The sequence below is a fragment of the Rattus rattus genome, chromosome 13 (genome assembly GCF_011064425.1).
Source record: "Rattus rattus isolate New Zealand chromosome 13, Rrattus_CSIRO_v1, whole genome shotgun sequence".
Lineage (NCBI taxonomy): Eukaryota > Metazoa > Chordata > Mammalia > Rodentia > Muridae > Rattus > Rattus rattus.
The window spans coordinates 12,497,071-12,524,372 of NC_046166.1; the positions used below are offsets into that span (position 1 = coordinate 12,497,071).

The 27,302-nt window shown below is 49.2% G+C and overlaps 2 protein-coding genes across 4 annotated transcripts; both read left to right on the top strand.

Annotated features, from left to right (window-relative positions):
* The first annotated feature begins 1,995 nt into the window (after positions 1-1,995).
* On the top strand, positions 1,996-26,632 carry Sugp2 (SURP and G-patch domain containing 2). 3 transcript variants are annotated; one of them, XR_004389796.1, is made up of 11 exons: positions 1,996-2,114; positions 8,362-9,927; positions 12,637-12,757; positions 15,523-16,010; positions 17,722-17,833; positions 21,077-21,564; positions 22,530-22,591; positions 23,265-23,401; positions 24,012-24,132; positions 24,750-24,836; positions 26,380-26,632. XR_004389796.1 is itself a non-coding variant. In XM_032919517.1 (10 exons), the coding sequence occupies exons 1-9, from the start codon at positions 2,003-2,005 to the stop codon at positions 24,130-24,132; spliced, it is 3,207 nt and encodes a 1,068-aa protein (XP_032775408.1). In that variant the 5' UTR covers positions 1,996-2,002; the 3' UTR covers positions 26,380-26,632. The 3 variants fall into 3 exon arrangements, 2 of the variants coding, with proteins under 2 accessions (XP_032775408.1, XP_032775409.1); XM_032919517.1 differs by lacking the exon at positions 24,750-24,836; XM_032919518.1 differs by lacking the exon at positions 24,750-24,836 and having other exon boundaries at positions 12,640-12,757.
* Positions 6,128-7,110, top strand: LOC116915092 (transmembrane protein 60-like). Its single transcript, XM_032919519.1, has one exon. The coding sequence runs from the start codon at positions 6,472-6,474 to the stop codon at positions 6,955-6,957; it is 486 nt and encodes a 161-aa protein (XP_032775410.1). The 5' UTR covers positions 6,128-6,471; the 3' UTR covers positions 6,958-7,110.
* Positions 26,633-27,302: the final 670 nt, after the last annotated feature.

The following is a 27,302-nucleotide window of genomic DNA, read 5'->3' on the forward strand; positions in this document are numbered from 1 at the left end:
GGCGAGCGGGCTTCGGGCCTCCACAGCCTCCGTGGCTGTCAGCCCCATAGACGGGGAAACGGAGGTGCAGACGATTAGGTACCTTGATTAGATTTCAGGACTAGCTGACCGGGAGGAGACTCTGCTGTTAAATGACAGAGAGAACAGGGGCGCCCTACAGCTTTCCCAGGGCGTAGGGAAACGGGGTGATGGTTATATAAATGACCAGAAGGGAGGTTTGCCTCTTGAAGTGTCGTAAGGCAGGCTGTCACTGATATAAATGCTACCTAGTTTTTTCCTACATAAATGCTCTCACAATGAATGCCCTGTTGGTCAGGCTCAAGACTAGGATGCCTGACTCGGTGGTTCACTTCTCCAAGTCTGCTTTTTCTCCTGTTTCAACCTCTTTTTTTTTTTTTTTTTTTTTTTTTTTTTTTTTTTGGTCTCAAACGGGTATGATATTTCACCTCTGTAATCCCAGTGCCCAGGAGGCAGAGATAGGGCAGATTACACTTTTTTTTTTTTTTTTTTTTTTTTTTTGGGGACCAACCCAGGCTGGGGAGGCAAGCCGAACTAAATCCCAACCCCGGATTACCTTTCTTTTTTAAAGATTTATTTATTTATCATTATATATAAGTACACTGTAGCTGTCTTCAGACACACCAGAATAGGGCATCGGATCCCATTACAGATGGTTGTGAGCCACCATGTGGTTGCTGGGAATTGAACTCATGACCTCTGGAAGAACAGTCGGGTGCTCTTAACCGCTGAGCCATCTCTCCAGCCCCCGGATTACACTTTCAATGCCAACCTTGGGGGGGGTGTGTGTATATACCCACACACAAAGTTTGAGGCCAACCAGAGATGTGTAGGTAGATCATATTTGGAATCCCTCCTACTTGACCATGCTACCAAAACATCAAAAAATAGTAAAAATAAATTAAATGAAAAAGACTGGGTCTCCAGAACGTGGCAGTACACACTGGCAATTCTAGTACTTGGAAGGCAAAAGCAGGAGTATCAGAGGTTTAGTACCTGTGCCAGTGTAGACTACTCTCATGTAGTTGCAAAAATCCAAACAACAACAAAACAAAACCCTCATGCACACAGAAAACTGGGTCTTGCTATGTAGCCTAGGCTGAAATAAACTAGGTAGCCCACAGGCTTTAAACTTGCAGTCCTATTGCTCAGCCCCTTAAATAGCTGGGATTACATGCTTGTACCACTAGGTCTTATCCTGTATGGGATGGGGGGGAGAAAAGACCAAAAAGTGATATCTGGTCACTGATATTCAGTGATCTTCCTTGTTCTTTATCTTCATCAGAGATTACAGGCACATGTGTCTTCATGCCCAGCTTTGTTTTTCTGCTTAATTTTGTGTATTTCTGGGTACATGGGCACATGGGTAGAAGTCAGAAGATAGCTTGGCCAGCCAGATTGGATGCAGGCTGTCTTGTTTGGCCCCCTACTGAGCCAGTTCAGCCCCCATTCCCCTTTTAAGACTTTGTGTTAGTTGCCCAGTGTGGATGCTGGGGACAGAATTGGGGCTCTCTGCAAGAGCAACAAGCACTTGTAACCACTGAGCACCTCTCCAGTCCCTCAGCCCTTTTTGTAGGTTCTCACTATAGTCTCGTGGCTGGCCTCGAACTGGAAATCCCATTGCCTCAGCTGGAATCACTGCCTGCAGCACCACACCTAGCTCCTTCTGCGCTTTAGGGACTCAGCTCTCGGGTGGGTTGTTGAAAGAAGCAAAAGAGATCTTGCTCTGAGACTAGCCCAGAGAATCCAGTTGCTAGCTTATTGTCCTCGTGTGAGATGCCACTCACTCATCCAGAGAATTTTCAGAGGTGAAATGAGCTCTGGGAAGCCCTTCTCTAAACTGTGAGTCAGAGTGGCACACCCTTCCCAAAGATTTTTTTCTAGGATCATCTTCAGTTCTTTTACTCTGGTTTGGGTGGTGAGTTTTGACCTGAGGCAAGCTGTCTTGATTAGTGTGACTTCTCTCACTATAGGAGACAAAAACATGGCAGCAAGGCGGATGGCACAGGAATCTTTGGACACCGTTCTACAGGATAAATCTAAACGGTATGGGGATTCCGAGGCTGTTGGTGAAGCTCTCCATCTTAAAGCTCAAGGTAAGTTAAGATGTTTGGCCTGTGCAGGAGGAGCTCTGTGGACTCTCATTCATTGGGTACAAGCTGAGCTGCTGTGAGGAGATCCTTGCGGGATTTGTCAAGAGGAGATCATATTTTCTTGTGGCCCACTTGCCAGCTAAGTATGCAGAAGGTACTGTTGTCAGTAAGTAGAGTATGTCATCCAAACATCGTCCTCACTAAAGAATTTGAGCATGGCCTTACTTGTGCTAAAGCACATATTCTGCCACTGACTATACCCCAGCTTCTACAGACGGGTTCCTTTGTGTGTATATGTGTGCACACCACCTAAAGCAGAGGGCAGAGGACACTGCAGAAGTTGGTTCTCTCCTTCTACCATGTGGGTTCCAGAGATTGAACCCAGTTATCAGTCAGGCTTGTGGCAAGCGCCCTTTACCCACTGAGACATCTCAACAGCTGTCCTCCACCATCCCCCTTTTTTAAGACAGTGTTTCTCAGTGTAACCAGAGCTGGGTGTCCTGGACTCGACTCACTTTGTAGACCAGGCTGGCTTCGAACTCACAGATGTCCTTCTGCCTCTGTCTCTGCCTCCCAAGTACTGGAGTTAAAGGCATGTGCCATCATTCCTGAATAGCTGCCCCCCTTTTAAGACACTGCCTGGGCTCCAGCAAAGTGGCTGTACTGAAATCTTAGTTCTTGCAGGCATATCTAAACCACAGCTTGTGGTTTGCTATGGAGGTAGCCTGTACAAAACTATAACTTACTGAAAGATTTGTTGTTTAAAAGTTTTTTTTTAGCTTGATTTAGTTTTCCTGTGTAAACTTTATAGATTACAACCTATATCAAAAGGTTGAACATGCCACGATACTGAAGTGCCTGATGGGTCTTTGGGGACTCCTCTGAAAGAGGTCATGACCCACAGGTTCAAAAACACCTCTTCATGTAGTTCTAATTGACATGGAGCTTGCTATGGGATTAAAAGCCTGGTTAATCTGTTTTTCGTTCTTGTGTGGTGTGGGTGTGTATGTGTGGTGGGGGCAGAGGGAGACACAAGATGACTCAATGAACCTGAAGCTCACCATTTATTTCGGCTAGACTGGCTGGCCAGTGAGCCCCTAGTATCTACCTGACTCTAACCCTCAGTGCTATGGCTGCAGCTTGCACAGTCATGGCTGACCCTTTTGTGGGTGGTAGGAATTTGAACTTAGGTCCTCTTGCTTGCACAGCAAGTATTTTTACCGACTGTGCCTCTCTCTACACATCACATCTTAATTTCCTCAAGAAGACTAGTGAGGGCTTGTGTTGTGATACATACATAGTAAGGAGCCTGAGGCAGGATGGTCCCTGTGGGTTTGAGGCCAGTTTGGGGTATATATCAAAGCTCTGCCTCAAAAAGGGAGAGAAAGTAAAAACTGATTGGCAGAGAAACAATAAGCCTTACAGGGTGTCGAGTGGTGTTGGAACAACGCTGTATGGGTGTCAGTCATCCTTTCTTAGGCTTCTGCTCTATCCTGGACATTTCTCTTTTCTGTAAACCTGGCATAGAAAATGCATGGTGCAGCCACGATTCCTCTTTTTAAATTTTGTTTTGTTTTGTTTGTTTGTTTTTGGCTTCTGAGACAGGGTTTCCCTATGTAGCCCTGGCTGTCCCAGAACTCACTCTGTAGACCAGACTGGTCTGAAACTCAGAGATTCTCCTGCCTCCCTTTGCCAAGTTGGGGATTAAAGCCATCAGGCCATCACTACCTGGCTCTGTGCTTGCCTCTTAACTCTGCTACCTTGACTGCACCAAGACCACAGTTAGGACCCAAGGTGATTTCCGTTTGTTTCTTGCTGATGGAACTTCATGTCTGGCCCCACCCCTTTAACACCAGCTACTGCCCCTTCGCACATGATGAGAGTGTCTTAAGATGATATTTCCCTCTGTATTCCTGCCTATTGGATTGCCCTGCTTGGCACCCACCTTCTGCCAGTGTATGTATGTGCATGGGGGTGGGGTGGAGGGTGTTCTTTTTCTGAGCTCAGGGTGAACTCAGGACCAGATATCTACTAGATAAGAGCTCTGCCACTGAGCCATCCTTCCCTTCAGTAATGGCAGTGCCTAATGTGTACACTTCAGTAAGTGCTTACTGAAGACAGGAACTTGTATTTGCCCAGGAGTGTGGATTTTTGTGTTTTCTTCAATTACTTGACTACCTAGTAACCTGTTCCCTTTCTTGCTTTTTTTTTTACTGGGGAGGGGGAAGGTGTGTACATGTTCGTATTTATGTGCATTCATGTGGGGATGCCCAGGGTAACATTTGGTATCTTCCTCAATCATTCACCACTTTGTTTTGCTTTTTAAAGATGTCTTTTATTTTTAAGTTATGTGTTTGTGTGGGTGTGTGTACCTGAGTGAAGGTGCCAGAAGAGAGCATCAGTTCTCTTGGCTGAAGTTACAGACTTGAGGCTGTGTAATTTGGGGAACGGAGCCCAGGTCCTCTGGAAAAGCAGCAAATGCTCTTACCACTGAGCCATCTCAGCCCCACCTTGTGTTTTGGATACTGGGAGCTTGCTGATGTGGCTGATGGGCTAACCAGTGGGCCCTGAGATTTCCAGTCTCTGCCTTCCCACCACTGGGGTTACAGACTTGTGCTGATGTGTTAATGTGGGTCTTAAGATGGAATCCAGGTCTTCTTGCTTGTCCAGGCTAGCCTTGAAACTCAGTCCTATCTCCCTCATCTCCTCAATGTTGGCCTTCCAGGTGTTTGTTACCAGTACCTTTTTGTCAGATTTTTTTTTCTTTTTTTTTTTTACTTTGTTGTAGATTTTGTTTTAAAATCCAAGTGCGTGAAAGATGCCTGGGGCCTGCTGCCACGACGGACAGCTTCTAGGGCAGCTTCTTGCAGTGTTTCTTTCTGGGTGCAGGAGAGACTGCAGCAATTATCTGCCCACCCTCACCCTATCCCTGGGTGACACTTCAGTCTCCTCCACCACAGCCTTACTTAGTGTGACTTATACCCCTGCCTGCCTCTGTCTCTGCTTCAGCCCCAGAGACAGGAGGGTTAATGCCAGGCAGGTCTCTCTACCACTTTGGGGTCAGGGATCAGGTGGTTGCCTGTTCAACGTTGTGGTGGGGGTGGGTCAGGCTGCTGCTGCCTTCCAGTGCCAGTTTGGGACAGGAAGTCTTGCAGGAGGCAAAGAGAGTGGCAGCCTCTGTAAAACTTGTGAGACAGTAGTGAGAACTCTGAAGTGGGCTAGGTATGGTGAAAGGTCCAGGTCTATAAACCAAGTCTCTTCTCTAAAGAGTAGCTAGCTAGATTGATGGTGAACTCGGGAGCCTGTGTCTGATGCTAATATGTGCCTGAAGGGTTCCCCACTGTCCTGTCTTGGCCAATGGCCATAACAGGCACCAGGTAAGCACAAGCCTGGTGCTTGCAGACATGTCCTTGGTGCCCATAAGACATGGGTGTAGTTCTCAACCTTCTGTGTACCCAGATGCCTCTGGGAACCCCAAAAGAGTTGTGAACAGGGGCTCCCATACTCCTGTGTACCCAGATATTGCTGGGAACTGTGACAAGTTGGGAATGAGGCCCTGAAGACCTAGGATGAGCCCGTGCTGTGGGGGATGCATACGACTTACTCAGAGTGGACCTAGATAAAATTTCTTTTGCAGGGCTGGAGAGATGGCTCAGTGGTTAAGAGCACTGGCTGCTCTTCCAGAGGTCCTGATTTCAATTCCCAGCAGCCACATGGTGGCTCACATGTAATGAGATCTGATGCCCTCTTCTGGTGTGTCTGAAGACAGCTATGCTGTACTCATATACATTAAATAAGTAAATAAATTTTTTTTTAAAAAGATTTCTCTTTTTAAAAAAATACCTTTTGCAGGAAGGGATGCCTGGGAAGGGAAGTTCATTGGGTAAAACTCGGGGGCCCCTGGATACCTTATTAGCATGGAGAACTCTAGGCTCTATGTCATGGACCTCTTAGTGGAGTGTTGTGGTCATGTGCTCCAGGATAGTAATCTCGTGAGATCGTCCAAACTCCTGCCATTCTCAATTATAGTTTTATCAGGGTTCTGAACTTTGCTACTACCTTACAGGTTCTTCTGTCTGGTGGCCCAATCCATTGCCCCACACATGGGTTTCTAGCCCCTATATAGTGCAAACTTAGAAGATGCTTCCTGGTGGTGGTTTGGAGAGACGAAACTATGTCTTATCATTAATTATTATGTGAGAGCCTAAGAATTTAATGGGAGGAAAAGTGTGGAAGAGGACTAGGATCCAAATTGGCGTATTTCCCGATCCTCGCTGCTCTCTCGGCCCTTCCGCCAGCCTCAATACCAGGGTGTATCTCCCTTACTTCATCCCTGAAACAGCCTCTTTAACCCGTTTAAATGAGAATGTCCTTGGCACAGAGAGTACTGCTCGCCTGGCTTTTCACACTGCTCTTCTTCATCGTGTTGGTGTTGAAACTGGATGAGAAGGCACCCTGGAACTGGTTCCTCGTATTTATTCCAGTCTGGATCTTTGACACTATCCTTCTTGTCATGCTGATTGTAAAAATGGCTGGACTGTGTAAGTCTGGCTTTGACCCCCGACATGGATCACACAATATTAAAAAAAAAAAGCCTTGGTACCTCATCACAATGTTACTGAAGTTAGCCTTCTGCCTCACACTGTGTGCTAAACTGGAACAGTTTACTACCATCAATCTTTCCTATGTCTTCATTCCTTTATGGGCCTTACTGGTTGGCGCTCTAACAGAACTTGGATATAATGTCTTTTTTTGTGAGAGACTGACCTCCGAGTACATCAACTCATTTATGTTGCTGTTCAACAAGCTCTACAGTATTTTAAATCTTTACAATTTTCAAGAATAACAGAACCAAGGGAAAATACCAAGTGTAGTCTTAAACTACTATAAAACAGGATTGGTGCGGCATGAACTTGTAGCCAACCCAAAGCTAAATTATTGAATATTTGAGTTGATATCTTTATTATCCCTGTGTAAATAAAGCTTGTTTCTGACCTCATTTTTCCACATGCCTCCTCTTACCTTGTGTATAGTCAGAACTTGATGTAAATACAAAGTCTTTCATTACATAACTGCATATGCCTTTACTAGACTGTGGCTCTGTATAAACAAAGTAAATATGCTTTTAAATTATGAAGTGAAAAATTGGTTATGGAAATATTTTAGGAATGCCCATTCATGTTCCAACTCAACAGTCTTGGTGTGGCAGTTTTGTATAGGATGGCTCACTTTGAGCTTTTCCTACTGCTTAGGATGAGTGAGCTGCCTATTACTGCTATTACCGAAGTCAGGAGCCTACTTCCCATTCCATCAGAAACCAGTTATGCCAATTGTTTATCTTGGAAATCTCAGACACAGTGCCTCATTCACTCTGAAAGTGTTCAGGTTTGAGAAACTATGTGGCTACCATAGCAAGGTACTTAACCAGTGCCGATAAAATCCAGGCAGCAATACTTCTGAAAAGTTTGGAAGTGACACACTTCAAAACCTGAAAATAAAACTTTTGTTTGAAAGAAGAAGGAGAAGCAGCAGCAGCAGTGCTTCCTCTTCATATGTAATGGCATGGTGGTATCTGCATAGCAAAGAGGCACTCATCTTCCATGTGTTTTGAATCTTCCCAAGTACAGCCAAGAACTGTGGGCAGCAGTGCTCCCTGCTGTTGTATAGGGGGAACGCTGGGAAAGGCCATCCTGTGAGTGTAGGTGTAAGTTTCCCATGTATTTTTACTCTGGCTTGGTTGAATGCATGGCTGCAGTTCTCAGTGGGTCAGTGCAGACTAGCCAGTGGAGAGTTGGAGGGGGGAGGGGCACTATAGGCATTTTCCTTATGGTGTGTGTGTGTGTGTGTGTGTGTGTGTGTGTGTGTGTGTGTGTGTACACCTGTGTCCTCGGTGTGTGCAGTCATTCCCCAGGCATTTTCCACTTTATCTATTGAAGCTGTGGCTCCTCCTGAACCTGGAGTCACCAATTTTGGCCACTGTGGCTGGCCAGTTTGCCTTAGGGATTCCTTATCTCTACTTCCTGAGAATGGGACATTACAGGTAGCCATGCCTGCTTTGTTTTTACTGTGGGTTCTGGGGATTTGATCTCAAGTCCTTACACTTGCATGGCAAGCACTAAGCCATCCTGATGCCTCTCTACTTAATTTAAACAATGTTAGAGCAAACTGTTTACTTGTCTAGAGTGTGGGTCATTCCCTTGCAGTTCATGTTCTAAAGTGCCTTCTGTCTGTCTGTGGCCATCTATTTCAGATCTCTTACGGACAGGCTCCAGAGCCAGAGCAGATGTCTATGAGGACATCCATGGTGACAGCAGGTGCTCTGTCAGCGGATCTGCAGTGTACTCACTAGACTTGGGAAGAGAGGGTCTGAGAGGCGACATGTTTGTGGGACCCTCCTTCAGATCTAGCAACCAGTCAGTTGGCGAGGACAGCTATCTTCGAAAAGAATGTGGCCGGGATCTGGAACCAGCCCATACTGACTCCCGGGACCAGAGTTTTGGCCATCGGAATCTGGGACATTTTCCTTCTCAGGACTGGAAACTTGCGCTCCGTGGCTCTTGGGAACAAGACTTGGGCCACTCAGTTTCTCAAGAATCCTCCTGGTCACAAGAATATGGTTTTGGGCCCTCATTGTTAGGAGACTTGGCCTCCTCTAGGCGGATGGAGAAAGAAAGTCGGGATTTTGACCTGGACCATCCTGGAGAGGTGGACTCTGTGTCTAGAAGCAGTGGGCAAGTCCTGGCCAGAGGCCGGTCTCTAAATATGGCTGACCAGGAAGGCACTCTAATAGGAAAAGGGGACACACAGGGCCTGCTTGGAGCAAAGGGTGTTGGGAAGCTTATCACACTGAAAAGCATGACCACAAAGAAAATACCTGTTGTCAGTCGTATTACTTCCAAACCTCAGGGCACTAACCAAATCCAGAAAGCCGCCCCAAGTCCTGATGTGACTGTTGGGACAAGTCCAGTGCTGGATGAAATCCAGTTCGCCGCTCTGAAGATTCCCTTGGGGATGGACCTTAGGACCCTCGGCTTCCCTAGAAGAAAGCTGGGTTTTGATGCCATAGACAAGGCAGATGTGTTCTCAAGGTTTGGCATAGAGATCATCAAGTGGGCAGGGTTCCACACTATCAAGGATGACCTCAAGTTCTCCCAGCTCTTCCAGACTCTGTTTGAACTGGAAACTGAGACCTGTGCCAAGATGCTGGCCTCCTTCAAATGCTCCTTGAAGCCAGAGCACAGAGATTTCTGCTTTTTTACCATCAAGTTTCTAAAGCACTCTGCTCTGAAAACGCCCCGAGTTGATAATGAGTTTTTAAACATGCTTTTAGACAAAGGTGCTGTGAAGACCAAAAACTGCTTTTTTGAGATCATCAAGCCCTTTGACAAGTATATCATGCGGCTCCAGGATCGGCTGCTGAAGGGTGTTACGCCCTTACTCATGGCCTGTAATGCCTATGAGCTGAGTGTCAAGATGAAGACCCTCACCAGCCCACTGGACCTGGCCGTGGCCCTGGAGACCACCAACTCTCTTTGCAAGAAGTCCCTGGCACTCTTAGGCCAGACCTTCTCCTTGGCTTCTTCCTTCCGGCAGGAGAAGATCCTAGAGGCTGTGGGCCTTCAAGACATTGCCCCATCTCCAGCTTACTTCCCAAATTTTGAGGACTCCACTTTGTTCGGAAGGGAGTACATAGACCACCTGAAGGCCTGGCTCATGGCCAGTGGCTATCCCCTCCAGGTCAAGAGAGCTGTGCCCCCAGAGCCCCGAGAACAGAAAACCACAGCTCAAACCTGGGCTGCAAGCACTCTGAGCCAAGGTAAGGGTTTCTTTTTTTAAACAATGTTCTCTCTCTCTCTCTCTCTCTCTCTCTCTCTCTCTCTCTCTCTCTCTGTGTGTGTGTGTGTGTGTGTGTAATATTTACTTATTTACATACATGTGCCTGAGTATGTGCACTACATACATGTAGGAACTGATGAAGATCAGAAGAAGGTGCTAGGTTCCGTGGAGCTGGAGTTCTAGGCATTTGTGTGCTGCATAACATGGATGCTGGGAGTAGAACTTGGCCCTTTGCAAAAGCAACATGTGCTGTTACCTGCCATCTTCTCTCTGGGATGTTTATACACTTTTTTAAATGTTGAGACTTAACTCAAGGGCTTAATTCTTTTTCCCTTTGTTTTGAGACAATCTCATGTAGACCAGGCTGGCCTCAAGCTTCTGATCTTTCTGCCTCCACTTTTGAGTTCTGAGATGACAGTGTGTACTACCTCCTCTACCCCTACTTTCTGAGGTGCCAGGGATGGAGCCCAGGGCTTCATACATGCTACACAAGTGCTGTACCCACAAAGCCCAGTTCCCCAGCTTCAAGATTATTTTGAAAAAGAGACCTATGTGGGAAAGAGGTACAAAACTGCCTGGCCTTCACTAGGAACAATGCATGCATGACCCCCTTCAGCATGTGTTGGAAGTTAGGACTCTGTGTTCTGAAGTACTTTGTCCTAGGTGTCAATGAAGGCAGAGAAAGCAGGACTCCAAAACCCAGTGGATCCTGTGCCCAGGTGGTGGGAGGGGTGGTTACTAGGCAGGCTGTGATTGGGTACTGAGGGGTGTCGAGGAGCAGCTGAGTCGTTCCAGGTGGTATTGGCACCTTTCATCCAATTCCTTCTAGACAGCAGTCAGTGGCGGCTCTGGTGCTGGTCAGGAAGTAGGATAGAAAAGCTGCTTGGTTTCCCTCTCCTCTCCTGTGATCCCAGCATGCTGTCACACCCAACCTTCAGAGGACATGGTACTCATCTTTTCTCTCCTGTGAAGTTACCTCTAGACCAGGAAGTGTCACTTTTGCCCCTGCCCTCCCCTTTATGGATCCCTGATTGCACCAGGTAGCAGATGTCCCAACACAGATATGTGACCACACTACTTCTAAAGAAAGGTTCTTTCCAGAAGCAGGCTAGATGCATTTCCTTTCCCATCCTCAAGTGCTGGAGGAGAAATGAGGACAGCAAGCACTGGGTGCTATGGGAGGCAGGGCTACAGGGCCTCAGACTTACCTAGCTCTCCAGGCAGGGCCCAGGCACTGCAGCAGCATACACACTGTCCTGAAGGTGCAGCTGCCTCTCCTCTCTTTTTAGGAGGAAGAGGAGGAGGAGGATGTTGTTGTTGGTATTGTTTTAAAGAGTCCTTTTATGTAGTAACCGCAGCTGATCCGGAATTTGCTGTGTGACCAGGCTAGTCTCAAATGCAGAGAGATCCACCTGCCTCTGCCTTTATGCTAGGTTTAAAGATGTGTGTGTGTGTGTGTGTGTGTGTGTCCATCTATCTTTAATTGTAATAAGAACAGAAGCCTGAAGTGGGTATTAGGTCTCTTGACTGGGTGAGGAGATTGGCTTTTTGCTTGGGTGCTGGATGGACTCTGCACTCCAGTCCTCATGAGCACCAACAAGGACTGCTAATCACTGGAACAAAGCCCTTATTTGTCTTTTTTTTTTAAGTTGGGAGTCTTGATATGTAGCCTACACTAGTTAGTCTCAAGCTTTAAATTCCCTGCCTCAGTTCCTCCATATGCTGAGAGGACTGATATCTCAGCTTATCTGAGTTTCTGCCATACTTGCTACATCATGACACTGATCATGTGTAAATGACCCCACTTTTCCCTCAGGGGCTTCCATTGTCTGGTAGTAGTAGAAGTTTCTGACACTTTGCTCTGAGTGCACAGCTGTGTGGCCAACCATAGGACTGCCCAGCTGCTTCAGCTAGTGTCACCTGTCCCTCTACAGATGCTCAGTGCTCATTGAGCTTGGCATGATGGCACAGGCCTGTCATTCTAGCCTGGGCCAAGAGAGACAAGATGCTGTAAGACCTTGACTCAGAAAGCAAAAGGGATGCTGAAGAAATGATTCAAGAGTTAAGAACACTAGCTGCACTTTCAGAAGACCCATATGCTAGCTCACAACTATCTGTAACTCCAGGTTGTCCAATGTCCTGACCTCCATGCTTATCAAGCCCATAAGTAGTACACAAACATGTAAACAAAACACCCATACACATAAAATAAAAATTAAAAAACTAAAAGAGGACGTGGTAAGGTGGGTTAAAGGCACTTGCCACCTAGTATGACAACCTAAATTCAATCCCTGTAATATTACTATATTGCCCAGGCTGTTTGGGAATTCTTGGGGTCAGACAGTCCTCATGCTTGACCTCCTGAGCAGTACCACGGGGCATACAACACTAACTCTGCCTCTAGCTGCATCTCACATGCATGTTGATCCTGAAGCAGTCAGAATTTAAGCAGTGGCAGTATAGTACAGTGGTAGTGGATGCATGTTTAACAGCTCCTCTCTGGAGTCTGCACCTAGCTCTGTGCAGCCCAGTGACTCTCACTACTTCTGGCTACAACACCAGTGTTTTATGATTAAGGTTCCAGCTGCTATTGGCCTTGTGGATTTCTGCTGCCTTCCAGTTCTCGGTCCTATTCTCCAGGTCTTTGTGGTTCACCATTGTTTTACAACATCCATTCTGTATATTACAGCAGTTCCCCAGCGGGCAGATCACAGGGTGGTGGACACCATCGACCAGCTTGTCATGCGTGTCATCCAAGGAAGGCTATCTCCCAGAGAGAGGACACTTCTCCTGCAGGACCCTGCTTACTGGTAGGCATATTTGTTTTTTTTAACCATTTTATATTTTTAAGGACATGTCCTTATTTAAGAATAATTATATTATGTGTATGAGTGTTTTGCCTGCATGTATGACTGTGTACCATATTCATGCAGTGTCTGAGGAGGCTAGAAGTGTGTATCAGATTACCTAGAGATAGTTTTCAGCTGACTATTTATTTATTTATTAAAGATTTATTTCTTTTTATGTATATGAGTACACTGTTACTATCTTCAGACACACCAGAAGAGGGCTCTAGATCCCATTACAGATGGTTGTGAGCCACCATGTGGTTGCTGGGAATTGAACTCAGGACCTTTGGAAGAGCAGCTGGTGCTCTTACCCGCTGAGCCATCTCTCCAGCCCCTCAGCTGACATTTAGGTGCTGGAAATTGACCTGGGGTCCGCTGGAAGAACAGCAAGTACTCTTAAAGAGTTGAGCCATCTCTCCAGCCCTATTTTATTTTTTGCAAGAACAGTTGAGCACCACTCACCTTCTCTGCTGGAGTGTCCTAGGGTGCAAAGAGACAAGTATCCCAAAAGCACATGGTAATAAAGGGAGTTTTATAGCCCTGGGAGGCAAGAAGATCAGAACTGGCAACCAGCCTAGACTACAGGATAAAGACTCTCTGAAAAAACCTAAGACTAAAAATGTACCACATGCTTGGTGGCTGGAGAGGTCAGAAGGTGGCATTGGATCTCTGGAATTGGAGTCATGGATGGTTTTGAGCCACTATGTGATTGCTAGGAATTGAACCTGGATCTACTGCAAGAGCAGGAAGTGCTCTTAATCACTGAGCTAACCCTCCAACCTCTCTGATTTTTTAAATTTTTTTTCTTAATTATAAGATAGGATATTAAGTTGTGGCTCAAGCTGTGCTCAAACTGTCTGGGCTGAAGGGATTCTCCTGACCCAGCCCTGGGTGCTGTTGACTCTACACTGGCAACTTATGAATTGGTCTGAGGCGTTCCTTACTTTACAGATAGAGGCACTGTGCTTGCAGGATGCATAGCTAAGATGAGCTGGAGCAGAGATCAAGAGCAGGGGAGGAAGCTGGATGGCCTTAGCTTGGTGAGGGAAGCTGAGACCCCTTGATAAGAAGGCATCCTGGTATAGAGGCCTAGGGGTGATGTCACCAGAGAGACCTGATCTAGAGAGGACTGCCTCTGCCAGAGACACTGGGCATAGCCTAACAGCTGATGGTCACCACTAGAGGTGGCAGATAGAAGCCGTAATTGTTAATGTGTAGTGGAGGAGCTGACTTTGAACTCTGGCATTTCTCCTGCTTTAACCTCTACTGCTGAAGTGGCAGGTGAGAGACGAGCACAGAGGTGTGTAGCCATGCTTCTCTTTGTTGCTGGCTCTCTCATCACTTGTCATTTATAAGGGAAGCAGGGCTCTGGCTCTGCCAGTTGTTCCCTTGGCCTTTGGGTAACTGTCAATCCCTGTTACAGGGACTTTTCAGTTGTCACCTCCAGTATCAGCAAAGGGCTGGGTTCAAGACCGTTGGGTCCTAAAGTCTGGGTGTTTGGTGCCCCATGCAGAACAGTGTCCTGTCTGCATGAGACACATCACCTCCAACACACGGTTTGCTCTGAATTTTGAGAGTCTCTGTGTAACCTGGGCTGATCTGGCACTTGACATCCTCCTGCCTCAGCCTTCCCAGTGCTGGGGTTGTATGTTGTGCCACCTCATCCACCATCTTGTGTGCTTTACATAGTCTCTAGCTGGAAGCACTGGCGGCAGTGTGACGTGTCCATAGCTTCATTGCGAAAGGGCAGCGGCAGCAGGGTTGTCCTTCTCTTCCTGTTACATCCAAGCTCAGCTGACGACTCAGCAGCGAACCTGAGAGTAGAGGGCCAGCCATGACAGTTGTCTGGGTTTTCGCTGTTGCTGTTTTTTGTATTTTGTTTTTGTTTTATGAGCTGGTGAATGCCAGGGTCCAAATGGAGGACATAGGTTCCCATCCCTTCTGTTCTTTCACAGACAGCAGAGATTTGACATCCTTGTACCTGAGGGAGGCAGTGAGGTGACCATCTCAGCCTAGTTTATTCAGCTGTCCCTAGTACATTTGTGGGTGTCTGGGACTCCCCTCAGTCTTGCCACACCTCCCTCACTGGCACAGGGAAGCTCACAGAGCACTGGACCGTCTGGCCGTGTGAGAGGCGCCCCTTGTCTGCGGTGGTGCTGCAGGACAGTGGAGCCTGTAGCTTCCCAGGCTCTGAGCTCCCTCATGGCTGCTCACCAGAGTGGAAAAGGAATCTAATAAATGCTTGATTGGACACCTTTAATCCCCGCATTCTGCAGACAGAGACAGATAGATCTCTGTGAGTTTGAGGACAGCTGGGTCTACATTGTGAGTTCCAAGCTAGCCTGGGCTACATAGTAAGGCTATCTCAAAAACAAAAAACAAATGAAAAGATAATGTTTCACCAGGCAGTAGTGGTGCATTCTTTTAATTCCATCACACTGGAGGCAGAGGTGGCGAGATCTCTGAGTTCAAGGACATCCTGGTGTACAGAATGAATTCCAGGACAGCCAGGACTACACAGAGAAACAAAAAAAGAGAATGCTCATTTTGTAGTGCAGGCTGGCCTTGAATTTGCTGCAGTCCTCCTGCTTCAGCCTCCCCACTCTCTGCATCCAGTTGGATCACAGCTCCTGAACTCCTGGGGGCACCCGGGCAGCAGAGGGCAGCCGTGCCTTGCTGCACACAGTACCGCTTTCATAGTGCTCTGCCCCTTGTCTGCTTGGCAGGTTTCTGTCTGATGAGAGCAGCCTGGAGTATAAGTACTACAAGCTGAAGTTGGCAGAGTCACAGCGACTGAATCACAGCTGGCCCATCGTGGAGCGGAGGCCCACGCCAGCACAGTGTGCAGTGCGTGCCATGCTGTACGCACAAGCTGTGCGAAGCCTCAAGCGCAGACTCCTCCCATGGCAGCGCAGGCGGCTGCTTCGCTCCCAGGGTCCTCGAGGCCTGAAGGCCAAGAAAGCCACCACTGCCCAACAGATATCCCTGTCCTCAGGCACTCGGCTAAAACACCATGGCCGACAGGCCTCTGGTTCCTTGAGAGTAAAGCCACCACCACGGGATTCAAGTGATGCTGCCCAGGACTGCCTACCAGAGCCTGCCAAACCCTGTGCTCAGCCCTCCAGCCCTGGAGCCTTGGGCCCATCTCCTCAGCCAGCAGCAGGGGATGACTCGGAAGCCCTGCCAGCCTCTTCTCGATGCTCCTCTGCTAATAGTAGGTGATCACCCCTACCCCATTCTGTCCCGTGCTCATCTGGGTCCCTTGGGGTGGTAGGTGTCGGGGTGCTAGGTGTTCAGTAGTCTGGGGCAGATAGCAAGCTAGAGTAGTCAGAAGAACCTGGGCAGGATGGGTACATGGCTGCACTGTCCTTCATATTCCTCCTGACACAGTGCTACCCAGGTCCTTGGCTGGGCACCCTCATGGGCTGCTGATATTGGGGTAGCCAGGCCAGGCCTGAGTCTCTATCACATGTGCCACTATTAACCCCACATGTGCCAGAGCACTGAGGTAAAAGTCATGTGGAAAAGGACACAGTTTTTAGAGAACCTGCACGCACAGTCTTACTGCTTTGCTCGGCTTTGGTTGTGTTTATGAGAGGTTTGAGACAGGATCTTTCCATGCAATTCTGGAGCTCTCTCTGTAGACCAGACTGTGCTCAAACTCACAAAGATCCATCTATCTCAGCCTAATCTCAGTGCTGAGATTAAAGGCATCCACCACCATGGCCTGCAAGAGCTTATTTTGTGGGGCTGGAGGGAGATGGCTCAGTGGTTAAGAGTACTGATTGCTCTTCCAGAGGTCCTGAGTTCTAATCCCAGCAACCATATGGTGGCTCATAATCATCAGTAATGTCAGTAATGAGATCTGATGCCGTCTTCTGGTGTGTCTGAAGACAGCTACCACCTATAGATAATAAATAAATCTTAAATAAATCAAAAAAGAGCTTATTTTCTGTAAGACAGAGTCCTGTAGCTTTGGCTGGCCTGGCCAGGACTGGGGCTGGGACTTAGAGCCACTGACCTGCTCCATGCTTATCTTCATGCCTGGCCTCTACTACATTTTCATCCTGCCTGGGTTGCTTACAGCATCTAGCAGCACCCACACTACATGAGGCTGGCGGTTGTGGGGCACACCTGTCATCCTAGCACTTGGAAGGGGGGGGGGACCCAGGAGGACCCAGACTTGCATGGTCAACCTCACCTATATGAGACCTTGTCTCAAGTAAGAGAAATAATTATTCCTATATTATTTGGGGTGGGCGAGAACGTGAAGTATGAGCAGAGGCAGTGCTTTCTAAGTGTCTTCATTAGCCTGGGTTCAGCAGTGCTAGCCATTGAGTGCAAGGCCACAGGCCTGCTGGGCAGACACTCACCACCAAGCTGTGCCCCAAGAGCATTGCAAGTATTTCCAACCTGGCCTGGGGTCCAGGTACTGCACACCCTCCATGGTATTTTCTTAGATGCCTCTTGTGCCACTCTGCCTCTGTGCAGCTGCACTGCTGATGATACAACCCCTTTGGTTACCGCCAGCTTTCCTTTCTGGCCCCGGGGTCCCAGCCAGCTTTAGGTGGGGACATGCGCAGACTGCACAATGCCCAAGCCTCACCATAGACCACCCACACTTCTTTGCTCCTGACTGACTCCAGCAGTGTCCTGAGCTGTTGGCTGGATGTCTGCTGACCTAAGCTTGAGAGTCTGAGCCGCAGATTGGCAGCCTCTTGGCTGAGGTGATGAGGATGATGGCCATTTGCCTGTTCCCCACAGCCACCCCAGGTGTCCATGGGGCTGCTGATGCTTCTGCCACAACTGCCTATCAGCTAATTGTGACACAGAGAAGACTCCAGAGTCACGTGGTACAGGAAGGACCAAGGGCAAGCAGCTTGAGTCAGGCTAAAGAGCCACAACCACTGCTTTCTGTTTTGTAGTGGATGCAAAGACCATGGAGACTGCTGAGAAGCTGGCCAGATTTGTGGCTCAGGTTGGCCCTGAGATTGAGCAGTTCAGCATAGAGAACAGCACTGACAACCCTGACCTGTGGTACGTGCCTTGGACCCCACCACACCCCATAGCCCACATGCTGGGAACAGGCAGGATGGGTTCCACCTTCACCAGAGCCTGGCCCAGAGCTGGTGTCTGTTGGGTCAGCCTTCACCCAGATCATCAGGAAATGCCTTGCCCTCTTTTCCATCCACCCTCACACAAAGACAGAGGGCTGGGTGGACCCAAGCGCATTTGTGCATGTGCCTCACAGATTGTCTAAGAAAAATCCAGAAAGCACCCCTGAACAGCCACAGATGCTGTGAAAACTCTAGCCTGTGGTGGAAGGCCTCCATGACAAAGATGCTCCTAGGCTCCTCCAGAGACCGTATGAGACCTCCCCACTTCCCCCGTGCCCATGTGTTCCCAGGACTAAGATTGGCACTACTGGGTTTCCTCCTACTTGCTGGAGAGCTATGTCATGGTCTGACTGAAAATGTAGTTGGATATTTGGCTGTGTGCAAGAGGCCTGGTCTGTCCCTGGTGCTGCAGTGGAGTACAGTTAGAAACCTACAGGTTTGAGCCAGGGCTGGAATTAAGTTAATATATTTCTTGCCTGATTTGCACCAAGCCCTAGTGTCTGTCCCAAGCACTGCATAAGCCACAGGATGTTCCATCCCCGTGTTGCTAGCACTTAGAAAGTGAAGGCAGGAAAATCAGTAGTTGAATGTCATCTTTGCCACATAGGGAAGTTGAAGTCCTGTTTCTAAAAGCACAGACCAGAAGGATGGAGAGCAGGCAGGATGGACAGAAGGCAGACAGGCTGGCTCACAGTTGTAAAGAACTTATGGTTCCAGTATAAAGAGAGCATGCTGCTCTGGCTGGCTGCCTGGGCTTGGTGTATGCGCAGTGTCCTGCACTCGAGCCCTGACCCAGGCTGCCTCCTACTCCCGGGAGAGCCAGTGTACCATGCTCAGAGTCACATCCTGCTTGCTGCACACATGTTCTGTCAGGGCTTCTGTGCTATCTCCTGGGTCTAATTCAGTGAAGATTACAGTTTGAAAAGAAACCTTGCTGTTAGTTTGTGTTTACGTGGTTTGTTTACTTGGTGGTGGACATAGACAGATGTGAAGATCAGGACAACTTGCAGGAGGTCCAGGGCTGTCAGGCTTGGAAGCAGGCAATGCCTTTATCCACTGAGCCCTCTTGCTGGCCCTCCAGAGTGTTGGGATTAAAGGCGTGTACCACCGCACCGAGCTGGAATTTTTAATTAATCTATGTTCTAACATGCAAATCACCTAGAGAAGACCCATTACCCTTCTCAGTAGCAGGGAGCCATCTTGTTTGTGCATCTTTCAGTTTCTGAGTTGCTGAGCACTTGCCCACTTAGCATAGCACTGCAAAAATGTTTCCAGGCCCCTCTCCTTTCTACCTGCATATCTGCCCTCCTGACTGGTTTTGGATCCCCTGCCAGCCTACAGTCATTCATAATACTTCTTTAACAGTGCTGTCCAAGGGGTTGGGGATTTAGCTCAGTGGTACAGCGCTTGCCTAGCAAGCGTAAGGCCCTGGGTTCGGTCCCCAGCTCCGAAAAAAAAAAAAAAAAAAAAAAAAAAAAAAAAAAAACAGTGCTGTCCAGTGTGTTCATGAAGGAAACACCTTGACACTCGCTGACCCCATAGCCATTCAACTCTGCCCCCCAAACCCTTTGTGCCAGCCAAGCTCAGCATGACCCTGTATGCTCCTCCCCACCCCTTGTCTCTTACCTCTTCCCTCCCCAGGCAGCTGCTCATCACTGCCCCTCTCAGTCTACTTGCTAGAACTACTGTGTATGTGTGTGCCTGTGTGTGCTTTTATATGTGTGTGTCCATGAGTCTTGGTGCACTTGCTTATATGGACACACAAGGAAGCCAGACACTGAATGTCTTCCCCAATTGCCTTTCCTCCTTAAGTTTTTGTTTATTTGATGTTTGAAGATTTATCTTTTAAAAATAAGTACATGTGTATGTGTGTGAGTTTATATGAACTGCATGTATACAAGTGCCCATGGACTGCATGTGTGCAAGTGCCCATGGAGACCAGAAGACAGCATTGGTTCTACTGAAATTGGAGTTACAGGGTGTTGTGAGCCTGGTGTAGGTTCTGAACCTGGAATCAAGTCCCCTGTAAGAGCAGTACACCTCATTATTAGTGTTGGGACATTTACAAAGTAGCTTCTGTAAGCATTTTTATAGGGAGATTGTGGAATAAGGTACTAGGCCCTGTGTTCCAGCATCATTGAAGAAGGAGAGACTTTTTGTGGCAACTTGTTGCTATCTTGGGGACAAACCCTGAGGTCAAGAAAAGCTGGTTCTTGGCGCTGAAGATCTAGCTCTGTAGTTAAGAGCACTGGCTGAGGGCTGGAGAGATGGCTCAGCAGTTAAGAGCACCCGACTGCTCTGCCAGAGGTCCTGAGTTCAAGTCCCAGCAACCACATGGTAGCTCGCAACCATCTGTAATGGGATCTAATGTCCTCTTCTGGTGTGTCTGAAGACAGCTATGGTGTACTCCTATATAATAAATAAATAAATCTTTTAAAAAAAAAAAAAAAGAGCACTGGCTGATCTTCCAGAAGACTCTGGTTCAACTCCCAGCAACCACATGGTGCTCACAACTATCTGTAACTCCAGTTCCAGAGGATCTGACACCTTCACGTAGACATACATGCAAGCAAACACCAGTACACATAAAAAAATAAGATTAAAAGGAGTCATCAAAAAAATTTAAGAAAAAACAATGGCTGGTTCTTAGTGTGCCTGCAGGCTGAAGAGCACTAGCTCCCTTGCCCTTAACCTCTGTGCTTCTCACTCAGCCTTTGCGCCTATGTATGAGCTTCTGGTGCAGCTCAGGCAGCTCAGATCCTCCGTCCATTTACTTTATTTATTGTGTGTTTGCTGTGGGCATTTGTGGAGGTCAGAGGAACCAGGTTCTCAGTTCTGTGTGCAGCAAATGTTGTTATTGGCTGAGCTGTCTTGCAGACTTCTTCCTTTTCCTTTTTATTCCTCTTTTGAGTTTGGTAGGGATGGAATGGGGCTGCATCTTGCAAGTTGCAGAAGCATCTTGTCTTGACAAACTTCAGGATCATCTTGTCCTATCCAGAGAAGATTATTAGATTCAGCAGTCCTAGTCCTACAGGAGTCTGAACATTCTGTCTCCCATTAGCTGCTCTGTGAACCCATAGCAGGGTTATGGGGTGGCCTGGCCTCTACCCTGGCCAGGTAGGAACTTCATGCTCCTGCAGCTCAGCAGTGCATTTCCCCTTAGGTTCCTGCATGACCAGAGCAGCTCAGCTTTCAAGTTCTACCGAGAGAAGGTGCTGGAACTGTGCCCATCCATCTCCTTCCAATCCACGGGTGAGGCTGGGGACTCAGTACAGAGCCCCACAGCTGGCAAGGAGGGTAAGGGTGAGCCAGAGGAGGGTCGCCCTGAGCAGGAGGCTGCACTGGAGGGCTCTGAGGTGCTGCCTGAGGAGGAAGAGGAAGATGAGGAGGAGAGCGAGGAGGACGAGGGCGGAGAGGAGACCTGCACTCTGACACCACAGACAGGAGCTGCCAAGTGTCCAGGCTCTGAGGGCAGTTCCCCTACTGAAAGCATCCCTGGAGAGGGGGCCAGGGAAGACCAGGCTGGCACCCCTGGCCTGTCACAGGCCTCCTCTGGCAGCTGCTTTCCTAGGAAGAGAATCAGCAGCAAGTCACTGAAAGTTGGCATGATCCCTGCCCCGAAGAGGGTGTGTCTCATCCAGGAGTCAAAGGGTGAGTATCCCATAGTCATCTGTGAGAGACATATTCAGTAGCCATTCTGGCTGTGCCAGCCACAGCCAGTCACTCTACCTCCTGCTGACACCTGCTGGCCTTGTGTGTGCAGATTGTCCCAAGTGCCTGGCACAGTACTCGGGGTTCTCTGCTCTTGGGATTTAGGATTTGAGTGAGTTTTTGGGTTTTGTGGTGGTTTTCTTTGAGACAGAATATATGTGTTTAGCCTGTGTTGGCCTCATATGGTAATCTTCCTGGCCAGCTCCCACAGGGTGAAACTGCAGGTTTGCCACCACAACCAGTTTCTCTTTGGTTCACAGTGCAAAGCACCAAGGTAGCTAAGGTAAGATAGAAGTATGGTTCATCTGCCAAGATATAGGACAGACACAAGAGTCACAGTGGGGCCCTAAGGACTGTGCCAAATGGACATCTCTGACTATAAAGTGACAGTTTTACAGAGCCCATAAGGTCCAATGGTTACTGTCTTCCCAGCTTCACTATAGGTATGGGGAGAAACCCTGTGTGCCTCAAGGTCAAGGGTAGGAAATTGCAGGCTGAACTTCTACCACAACCTAGTGGTGACAGAGCTCCTTGGAAGGAAGGAGGCCCCCTTACTGGACAGGTCTCATGCTAACACCATAGAGTGCAGTGTACAATGGCTAAAAATACCAAAGCACAGGCCCAGGGCCCATATAGCACTGGCCTGCCTGGCTCCCCTGCCAGCACTGTGAGGGCCAGCACTCTGAGGTTGAGTGGTGCCCTTGGCCCTGACAGTGCTGCTGCTTCATCCCAGCCATTCACAGTCAGGTTAGGAGAGCTGGAGACGGGATGGGAGCCAGCAGCAGCCACGTAGTAGGCAGCAGGCAGGCAGGCAGGCTTGTCTTCACCAGGCAGCATGTCTGTCTACCTCTACTGGCATGGGGCAAGTGTCCACTGGGAACAGGTCTTTCCCTTTTGTCTTACAGTTCATGAACCAGTTCGAATTGCCTACGACAGGCCTCGGGGTCGTCCCATAGCCAAAAAGAAGGTGTGTGTGACTACATTGTGATACTTCCGTACCCCTGAGGTTTGGGATCAGAATGGTTGACTTGCTGCTCATGCTGAGGCTTCAGGCACTTGGCAGAGCTGGGTGTGGAGCATGTGCCTGTGTCCGGGTGCTCAGAAGGCTGGGTAGGATGATTACTGAAGCACAGGAACTCCAGGGTGGCCCAGACATCACAGCAAGCCCCATCCCCGAGACAGCAGCCAGGCACAGTCATGCCTGTTAGCACTTCGCTGCCTTCAGGAGGCTGGGCTGGAAGGTCTCAGGTCTGAAGCCAGCCTGGGCTGGAGAGTGGGATTACAGTCAACCCTACAATATAAACTATGCAGTGCGCAGGAGAGCAGTCCACTCAGAAGAGGCTGGCTGCCAGAGGGCCATTCATCCTTAGAGCTCTCTTGTTCAGTCACTTCTGCTTTGGCCTGGGCCCTGCCATCCTCACAGGGTTTCCCTCATAGTCTCAGTACAGGGCAGCAGTATGCCGACCCACAGCCACTTACCAGTTCTAACCCTGGGGTAAGTAAGGAACCTGGCCTCAAGAAGCCCCCCAGCAGGGGTGTCACAGGGGAGCCGGAGGGAAGTAGAGCTCACCTCTCCACTACTTGGAGATCCAGTGTACACTGGAGCAGACTGCTCTATCAACCCACCTCTCTCTCCTCAGAAACCCAAGGACCTGGAGTTTTCCCAGCAGAAACTGACAGACAAGAACGTGGGCTTCCAGATGCTGCAGAAGATGGGCTGGAAGGAAGGCCACGGCCTGGGCTCCCTTGGGAAGGGCATCCGAGAGCCCGTCAGCGTGTATGACATGGCTAGGGAGCCCTTGGGTGCCTTGGGCTGGGGCTAGACCAGAGTACACAGCCAGGTCATTTCTTTACTAGCTGTTCACTCAGACACACAGGGCGGCCAGCTCCTTCCTGTATAGACCACTGACAGCAACATTTAGTAATGGCACAGGTGTTGCTGGAAGCCATTATAGGCTGCAAGACACAAATCCTCAGCCCCTGATCATATGTCTAGAGGGTGTGTCCCTCAGCACCGACACACCCTGGATGAGGTGACCTGTTGTGATCAGGCTGCAGACCTACAGAGGGCTCTAGCCAGGCCTAACTGGATCTTACCTGTGATCCTGGAAGACTGGGGCAGGGATATTGTGAGATCTAGGCCAACTTGGGCTACATAAAAGACTGTCTCAAGCACAAAAGACCATGTTCCCAGGAGCTAGTGGCTTCCTTGTCTTGTTTAATTTTTGTTGTGCTAGGGAGAGAACTCAGGGTCTCACCACATGGCAAGTACTCATTGAACCGTACCCCAGCCCTCTGACTATTTCCTCCCTGAATATCTGTCCCATGTCCCTGTGCACCCTAGTTGACTCCTGATCCTAGCTCTGACTGTCACCTCTGCTCTGCAGGGGGACTCTCTCAGAGGGAGAGGGCCTGGGAGCTGATGGACCTGAGCAGAAAGAAGACACCTTTGACGTCTTCCGCCAGCGCATGATGCAAATGTACAGACACAAACGGGCCAGCAAATAGGTGCGTGCCAGGGCCTAGACCAGAGATCCGAGTGAGGCAGGGGCCTTCCTGCTGTGTGCCCTCTTCCTGTCCAGACATGCAAAGGAGGAAGCTCCCCAACAAAATGGCAGCTCTCTGGCTCCAGCCTTCCTTCCCATCATCCCTCCTGTGCCTCTGCCTGGCTTTGATCATGCATGCTGTCATGGGAGCAGGCTACCCTTGGCCATGCCTGTTCCTCCTCCAGGTTTCTCTCAAAGATGACAGTCCCTTGCAGGGGTCAAACAATTAGGACAGACCTGATTAGTCACTACACTCCTTCCTGAGGGACTCAAGTGCTATTTTGTTAAGGGTCTACAGGCCTCATCCTTCCCACTCTTGGTTCTTTTTTTTTATTTTAACTTTTACTGTGTGTATGTGTGTAAGTAGGTGTGTTGAGGTGCCCACAAGAAGGGCAGAGGACAACTTGTGGGTCAGTTCTTCCACCACGTGGGACTCTGGAATTGAACTCAAGTCCTAGGGCTTGGTAGCAAGTACCCTTACCCATTGATCCCTATCGCCGGCCCTCATTCTTGGTTCTTGACCTTCTCTCCCATCATGCTCCATACACAGTTCTGAACAGCCATTCTCTTCTTAACTAGATCAGAGCCACTGGCGACAGAGATAAGCCTCGAAGCAGCCTTGCCCTTCCCGCCACCCTGCCCCGGACGCCTGCAGCCTGAGCCTCGGTGTGTACTCGGTCAGCTCCACATCCCTAGGTCAGGTTCCACCAGGCCTTGCCACTCTGCACAGTGCAGCGGCCACTCAGGCACCCTTGTCTGTCCTGCTTCTGACTCTGTCTTTCATCTTATTCCTCTTTGTAGGGTGGTTCCTCGGCCTTGGTGCCAGGGCCTGGCTCCTCTCTCAGGTCTCCACACAGCCCTGCCTTCCAGAGCCCTGTGCTGCTGTCTTCAGAGCTTATCTGGAAACAGACAGGCTCCAGTGAGCGGGAGCACTGTGGAGTCTTGCTTTAGAGCAATGGTGTCTGAGAGCTTTGCAGGCTGGGGCAGAGGATCTAGGTCTAGTTAAAGTCCTGCCTGGCTGTGTAGCAGGGCTCTGTCTTGAGAGACTTCTCAAAATCTTAGCCCTAATTTAATATAGTTGGTGGTTAGAATATGCCTGTTTCCGTCTCTGGAAGTGTGTTCTGAGGAACACGCCAGTCCTTGCACCTCCAGCCTCTACAGTGTGTGGCTCCTGCAGGCGTGTGTTTGATGCTGCAACACAGTCTCCATGTACAGTGTCTTTCTGAAGCCTCTGGAAGGACGGCGCGGCCCAGCAGCAATGGATGTCTGTATTGGAGCCCAACTCCACCTATGCCTGATGCCCCCATTTGGTACAGATACTCTTGCTGCGCCCCAGCCTCCCTGCCACAGTGCTGGGCTTTTGAAATCAGTCCGTGGAAGTCTGGAAAGGCTGATGTCAGGGCTGAGGACATGGTGGTCAGGTGTCAACCATAAGTGCAGCTGGAGGATCTTGCTGTAGTGACATTCAACACTCACAGGCCGTACGCTTAGCTCTACCTTCTGTTTCCCAGTGTGCTCTTCTTCACAGCTACTGCCGCCCACGCCTACCTCGCTCTCTTCTGTTGTCTTGGCAACTCACAGGTCTTTGTAGCTATGGAGATGCTGCACTGCCAATGGGTCTCAGTCTGACCCTTGAACACTGTAATCTGCAGGGTGGGAGGTGACAGGTCAGGGACCCCAGGCTGCGGCTTCATCTTCAGGTCTTTGATTTCACTTTCAAGCAGCTTCCATGTTGGCTGTGGGTTGGAATAGGGCCCTCGTTCGTGGTGGGCTCTTAAGAGGAGTTCCCATCCATAAGTGGAGCACGCATACCTGGGCATGCTGCTCCATCTATATCTCCAGCTTCTCTCCAGACATCTGCATTTGTGCTGGTCCATTGGTCTTCAAGATGATTGAGTAATTGTGGGTAGATGATCCTGGTGCCAAGTCTCTGTCACTCTGGGAGCTGAGACTGTCAGGCTGCCTCCCAAGTTGAGAATGACATTCTTGGGCTCTTTTCTGGAGGTAGGATGGATGGTGTGGGAGAGAGCACATAGCTCAGGCCCATCAGTGTGAGCCGCCGTGACCCTCCTCACACACCCTGCTGCCCCTGCCCTTCTGGGTCACCTTGCTCTCCAGCCAAGCTACTCTGGGGACAGGGCTGTAGAGGACACCTGATGCACATTTGTGTGACCTTGTCCCTGTCACAGTGTTTGTCCTGTCATTCTAGTTCCAGGGTCACATCCACTAGGACCATGGATTCCAAAAGTTGTGCTGGCCTGACCTGGCCTGGCCTGGCCTGGCTCCGGTGTGCTCCTGTCCCTGGATATGCGTCGTGCAAGTTGATTGTGTACCTGGTAAAAGCTAGAACACACGTGTGATGTCACCACTTGGACGTAGCTGTGTTTGTAAGGATCTAAGAAGTCATGGTGTTCGGTGTTGAGTGCTTGGAATAAATGAAGAGCAGTCCCGCTGCCCGGCTACCCTGCTGCAGTCACTGAGGCCTCCGTGGGGGTGGAGGCATGAGGACTTTGAGGCCAGCCTGGGTTATATCATACTCTGTATTGAAGAAGAGAAAATAAGTTGGATAGGGTAGCTCAGGCCTATAATCTTAGCACTGGGGAGACTGAGGCAGGAGGATTGCTTTCAGTTCCAGGATACCCTGAGCTACAGAGTGAAGCTGTCTCAAACATGTGAGTCCTGTGAGGAGGACATGAAAGGTGGCAGTGCATACCTAGGCCTGATGGGTCTGATGGCCAGGAATGGGGACCTGAGCCCTGATGAGCAGTGTCCCTGGGTCCAGCAATAGTCCCCAGAGTCCAGCCCTGACCACAGAGATAGCAGTTTATCAACCCAGACCCAATGACAAGTGTCTAGCTCTCATGAGTCTCCCAGGTCTGATGACAGTGTCACCAGTCCCCAAAATAGAGGTCTTCCAGGACCAACAACACCATGCCCTGACTTTGACAGATGTCTCCCAAGCCTAATGATAGGCCGTTCCCTATGCGTGACGATGGAGTGCCCCAGGCCCACTGTATTTCGCAAGCCTCTAATAACTAGATTTGTCCTCCAGGTGCCTTCTGTGACCCAGGCTGGTCTTGAATTCAGTATCTTCTGCCTCATCTTCTGGAGTCCTGGGATCATCACCAGATA

Excerpts from the sequence above, each read along its gene's own strand:
- Sugp2 (XM_032919517.1), top strand. The coding sequence starts at position 2,003 with ATGGCAGCAAGGCGGATGGCACAGGAATCTTTGGACACCGTTCTACAG. Across the intron at positions 9,928-12,636 it reads TGCAAGCACTCTGAGCCAAG|CAGTTCCCCAGCGGGCAGAT; the intron begins GTAAGGGTTTCT and ends TGTATATTACAG. Across the intron at positions 21,565-22,529 it reads TCTCATCCAGGAGTCAAAGG|TTCATGAACCAGTTCGAATT; the intron begins GTGAGTATCCCA and ends TTTGTCTTACAG.
- LOC116915092 (XM_032919519.1), top strand. The coding sequence starts at position 6,472 with ATGAGAATGTCCTTGGCACAGAGAGTACTGCTCGCCTGGCTTTTCACA.